At 37.3% G+C, this 6,196-nt stretch overlaps 1 protein-coding gene across 1 annotated transcript in view; it reads right to left on the reverse strand.

Moving 5' to 3' along the window:
- Positions 1 to 5,528, reverse strand: part of ADGRF1 (adhesion G protein-coupled receptor F1) — a 51,389-nt gene extending 45,861 nt beyond the window's left edge. Inside the window, exons 1-2 of the mRNA XM_019667520.1 lie at positions 5,350 to 5,528; positions 4,580 to 4,627 (exon numbers count right to left, since the gene is read on the reverse strand). Of these exons, the coding sequence (XP_019523065.1) occupies positions 4,580 to 4,620 (41 nt within the window). The 5' untranslated portion in view covers positions 4,621 to 4,627; positions 5,350 to 5,528. The remainder of the gene's footprint in view (positions 1 to 4,579; positions 4,628 to 5,349) is intronic.
- Between the last annotated feature and the right edge of the window lie 668 nt (positions 5,529 to 6,196).

Below are 6,196 nucleotides of genomic sequence, written 5' to 3' on the forward strand. Positions count from 1 at the left end.
AATATGTGGGAATTACTTTCTTTTCACACTTGCAGAAAGTGAGAAGGGTAAACTTAAATTCTATTTCCCTAAATTTCTCTCCCAAAAGGATTTAATATTTCCCTTGGACTAAGGCCAGGTCGTTTTGTTGCTTGAGGAATGATTTTAATAAAATCATGATTGTTCATTTGATTTCCATCTAAGTGCTTTACAAATTAGTTCTCTGTTCAGGGAAATGAAGAATATATGTTTCAAAGCTTCCTCCTAACAAATGTGAGTGTCATTCGTGTCTCAGGATACTCAGTTGTCTAAGGATAAAAAAAAAAAAAGGAATTCATTAGGCCTACTGGAAAAGACCTACAGAAGAGGCTTAATGGGGTCTTCCTATGTGAAGGGTCAGATTGAAGTTGTCACAAACTTTTTTGGGGTAGATTATTTGCAACAAGAGAAAAACAAATATCTGATGTTTCATTCGTTGTTTATACTGATAAACCGTAATTGTTTCAAATCTACCCAAAAACCCATTCTTTAAGTTTCCCTATGCATATTAACAGCATTTTCATCATAATTTTCTAATGAGTAAAAGCAAGTCTTTCAATCTCAGTTCCCAAATAATTCTTCTAGAAATAGAACCAGCTGCCTAGCATCCCACCTATCCTGCAAATATTATATCAATCCCTACTCAAAATCATTCCAGGCTACACATTATGTACAGATAAAGAGCAAATGTGTTATCACAGCAAGTTTGTTGTTTGGACTCCTATAATCTGCCCTCAAATGTCCCTTTTATTAAGTTTTTTTGTGCATCCTTAATTCCAGGGAAACTGATTTTTCTAGGTTAGAGTGAAAGTGTTGCTTCAAAAGATTGATACATTTTGAGTTGTGGTAGGCATGGCCAAATTGCCCTCCTAATTTATACCTGTTTACACCCCCTGGTAAGATGTAGAAACAACTGCTTCATCACATTGTCCTCAACATCTTTCTAATGTTTGCCAAACTGATAGGCAAAATTTTTCTAATTATTGTGATATCTTTGATTATTAGTAAGATTAAGCATTTTTCAGATGTTTAGTGGCCATTTTTATTTTTCTCTGGCCTGACTATTTAAGTCATTGTTCTAAGTTTTTCTATTAGAGTATTCATTTTTTGTCTTAAGAACTGCTTCTTAGGAGCTCTTCATATAGAACAGATACTAGCTCTTTGTCATGTGTGTTACAGATATTTGCTTCAGCATTTGTCTTTTGTCTTTTAAGTTTTTATGTTGTCTTGTTCTGCACATAAGTTTAAAATATTCATGAAGTCACATGTAAATTTTTCTATATGATTTTAAACTTGAACTTAAGAATTTTTTCTATAAAAAGATGGTAAAAATATTTTCCTACATTTTCTCCTAACACTTATTTAAGTTTTTCTTTTTTTAATAGATTTAAATTTTCAGTCTTTCTGGAGCTCTGTCAGGTTTTGCTATGAAATAGTGGTTTACTTTCATTTTCCCCCAAATGAATAACCAGTTATCCCAGCTATGTTTGTTTCCTTTTCTAATAAAATTTAATTTGATTTGATTATTAGTTTCAGGTGTACAAAACAACCTAATGATTAGACATTTACACCCCTCATAAAGTGATAACCCCAAGTCTATTACCACTCTGACATCATACATAGCTGTTACAGTACCATTGACTACATTCCCTATGCTGTACTTTATATCCTGTGACTGTGTGTGTGTGTGTGTGTGTGTATTTAACATATACATGTTAATTATAGTTGACCTCAATATTATTTTATATTAGTTTCAGGCATACAGCAAAGTAGTTAGGCATTCATATAATCTATGAAGTGACCCCCACCCCCACAAGTCCAATACCCATCTGACACCATAATAGTCTTTACATTATTAACTATATTCCCAATATTATATTTCACATCCCTGTGACTATTTTGTGACTACCAATATGTACTTTCTAATCCCTTCAACTTCCAGCTATGTTTCTTGACTAAACCATTCTTTACCAAGATCCCCTTGATAATTTTTATCAATTTTAAAGGCTACTTTGTCATATAAAAAAATTCTGACAAATATTTTTCAATTCTACTGCTATCTGTGTCATGTTTTCACTAGTTACTTGCTTAATTATTATCTTGGTCAACAACAGATAAGAGTGTTGTATGTCTGAGAAGTATGTCATTAATTTTCTTACTAGAAATAATTAGCCTGATTCTCTAAGAGGTTAAGTATTGGAAAGTCTTCAAGCAAAATCTGGCTAAAGTACAAACACAAATGTGAAAGGTTTTCATGGAAAATATAATCTGCTTAATACAAAGACTCTTTACCCAAAACTCTGCAGGTGTGAATCTGTTCCATTGTGACAAGCTATCCTAATACCACAAATTTATAGTAAACACCTACTTGCCCCTAAATGATACAGGAACTCAGGTTTTTAAATTTTTATCTTGTGAGAAACAAGCAAACGATAAAGAAATTATTTTCAAAAACTTTAAAGTTTTTTTTAAAAGTATTTATCTTAAAAGGCTTTATGTAAAACAACCTCCCCCCTCATGCCCCCCCCCCAAAAAAAAAAAAACCACTAGTTTCCAAGGTCTGTGTGCCTCTGGAGATTAAAAACTAACATTTCTGGGCCAACCGACTAGCGCATTGGTTATGAGTTGGCTTGGGACGCCAGCTCTGAACAGCAGAGCCCAGGTTCAGATCCCACACGAGGGCCAGTGACACTGCCCTCTACAGCTAAGATGGTGAACAACAGCTCGACCTGGAGCTGGGCTGCTTTGAGTCGCCAGGGACGGAGTAGGATGCAGTGAGGCTGCAGTGGGCTGCCATAAGCTACTGTGAGTGGCCGGCAGCCGGTGTGAGCTGCCAAGGGCTGCCATGAGCGGCCGTCCAGAGGCCGGCGACCGATCTGCCTCATCCGGGAAGAGCACAATGATAATACCAACGTGGGCCAGTGAAGCAATGTCCTCCACAACTAGACTGAAGAACAAAAGGACAGCAACTTGTCTGATCCCTTCCCCTAATTCCCCAATAAAATCTTTTTTAAAAAAAACAAAAACTAACATTTGCACTGAGGACCCAGAGACACCATGAGGACTTAATAACCCTCCTCAACAAGATTTAACTTTATTTTGCAGTTTTAGGGGTACACCTCTTTGTATTTTATTTATTCAACTAGCTATGAATGGGGAATTTGCTATAACTCTATGAAATGCCAGGGCACTTTCTCACTTATTAATTCTTATGGATTTTCATTCTCAGCATGTCAGAGCCCAGGTTTCCATCTACCATTGAACAAGAGCCTCTAGAAGATAATCTGCCTTGCTGGGGAGGGGGTATGGTAAGAGGGCCTCCCCTGCTCGCTGATCTTTTTGTACTACTGTGTGGAACTCAGCAAAGCTAGAACCAGCTGTACATGGTATGCTTCAGGCGATGATGCTATAGACCTTCTACACTATCCCTCCAGATTTCTAGATTATTTTTCTAGCTATTAAGACTGTATCTATCCAGTCCAGAACTGTGAAGACCTTGACGTCCCATGAGCACTTGCTGCCCCAACACAAGTTAGGAGAAAGCCATGATGTATTTGGGAACAGGGTTTCCCCTTCTCCGTAGCTATGGGTATTCCCTGCCAAAGCACTTCAGAAAGAGAACAAGACAGGATATTTTGGAAGTTTCAAATATCAATGCTTAGGGTGGGTGGAACAAGGTTTACAAGGAGTGGCCTTAAGCACAACTGGGAATTCAGTGACATTTGCCCAAGGGATGCCACTCCTTCAGTTTCTGAGTCATTCACCCCTGTGACACACACCCCAACCACTGCTAATGCCCTTCGATAGCTAGTATCCTATTTCTTCTCATTTACACTTGCTCCCAAAGTGCTAAAATCAGTCACTTATACATGAGTTTGAATGAATGTGACCATTTATTTTTTTTCTAGGAGTATATTTGCACTTATTTAATTGTAGGTTGAATGACATCAGAGGGCATATGGCTGTAAAAATATTGTTCTCCTCTTATCCTCAGCACAGCAAGAGATAAATCTTATAATGAAGACCCTGTTTCTGTTTTTTAAAATATTAAAGAAATTTACCATACTTTTAGAGAAACAAACATACATACCTATAAGACGTATCAGCAACAATTCATATCGACTTGTGGTTGTGCTTGAGATAGGAAGGAGTGTTTGCAAGTCACGCTTCTAAGACTCACATGCATACACTCCCATTTTAACTCTTAATGCTTGTTGCTACCATCTTTGCAAATTAATCAGCTAGAGCAAGAAAAGCAAAATAATTTGCTCAAAGTTGCACTACTTGTTAATGGTTGAATAAAGTATTATGTGGCCATTATTGTAAAATTGTTTTCAATTTTTGCTACTGTTATGAATAATTAGTAGTGGTTTTATTATAGCAAAAAAAACATAGCATAAGTCATGTTAATATTCTGATAAATTATAGAATGTATTTTGATCTATTTTTGTTATTTGTCTTATATCTATGATCTCCAGCCTGTGTGTGTTATCATGAGGTTTAATATAATGGATATCACCATGAAAAAGCAAAAATAAAAATTTCTCCATAACTCTCCCACCTTGACCTTCTTTCTATACCTCCTTCGTAACTTCCCATCATTTTGTCTCTGGCATAGGTGGATTCCATAGGATATCAGGTTTACATAAATGGATTTTTCATGAAAAAGAATAAAAGGGAAAAGAAAAATTATTAATTTTCAAGGCCTGTCAGTCAAAAAAATATAGTGTCACTTTATATTTGGGGGAAGTAGCAGGGGAAATGGTTATAAGGGTTAATTTTGGGGTTTTTGGAGTCCGGGAAAAGAAACTAGGAAGTACTTCCCAGATGTACTCTAGTTCAGTCAAAGTTTAAACAAATTCATCCTAAAGGGAAAATAAACTTAATTATCTTAAGCGTATTTTTATTTTAAGAGATTGCTAAGGCAAATGTATTTCTAATTAGTGGAAGCCTTACGACTGGTATTTTTAACAAGTATCCTTGGTGGAGCTTTCTTTATTCTAGTCGATCTACCTACCTCCCAGGCAGATCCAAAGAATAGGGGTTGCTGGGTTATAATTGATCCAGAGAAGCATGTGCTTAAGAATCAGGAATCCTGGAGTTTGAGACTCAGCAAATCACCTCAATTTGTACAGTTACCAAGAGGCTGAACTCTGTTGTCTCTGCTCATTGCTTTTTCCACTCTCTGTTCCTTTATTTAACCTTCTGCGGGAAATGGGATATTGAACTCAGAGGCTTCCCCATGGGGAGTGAAAAGCAATCTCAGATTAATAGGCAGTACTGGTTAGTAATACACGTTCTAAGGAATCAAATCACAGCGATTGGGCTTACCTGGTGATTCCTCTCTTCACATCATTGCCCGAGGGAGCCCTTTCTCCAGGGTACTTGTGGCTCAACCACTTCTTAAATGCTGTCTGGAAAGACAGTCTTAATATCTGAAGTACAGCTGCTCTCTGGCATGCACACAGGTCCACTGATTTGTGAGCAAATCCTGGTACACATGGCTGCCCTTGCAGGCTGACAAGCCCAGGACACACCCCCTTCAAGAAGGAAAAGAAAAATACTTTTCTGCTGACCCTCCCCCTTCAAGTCAATATCAGCCTGGTTAGAGGAAGCAGCTCAGAGCCGGAGACCTGATGATTCTCCCAGCAGACACTGACAGATTTCTGAAACCACAGAAGACAAATGTTCTAGGGGTATGTGGAACGCTTCTGTTCTAGATCAGTTTCCTATAAAATGCCACTTTTTGGGGCTTTTTTGTTCAGGATCTGGATACCCGGGGTCATGCCCCATAAAGCAAAAGGAATGCATAATTCATATGCATTAATTCATATGAATTAATCCATAATTCCAATGACAAGAGGTGGGTAATTTCAGTGAGGTGAAGATACAGGTAGATATTATTTTTCCTTTTCTGATTTTCTCACTCAAGGCTGAAGAAATCAGTTGCTACTTTCCCAGAAAAAGGAACCTTGGACTTCCTGGTGTGGTCACATGCAATGAAAGCCAACAAAAGGGAATAACAGTGTGCCTGTCTGCAGAGGGTCAATGTTTTCACTATGTTCTTTGTCCTTAGAAAACCTAGAGCTAAACTTTATTAACTTCTTTAATAAAGGTTTCCTTCCTTCCTAAGGAGTCATGAAAATGAACACTCCATATTTGCAAATGACTTGAGATG

This window comes from Hipposideros armiger, unplaced genomic scaffold (assembly GCF_001890085.2).
Source record: "Hipposideros armiger isolate ML-2016 unplaced genomic scaffold, ASM189008v1 scaffold_499, whole genome shotgun sequence".
Taxonomy (NCBI): domain Eukaryota; kingdom Metazoa; phylum Chordata; class Mammalia; order Chiroptera; family Hipposideridae; genus Hipposideros; species Hipposideros armiger.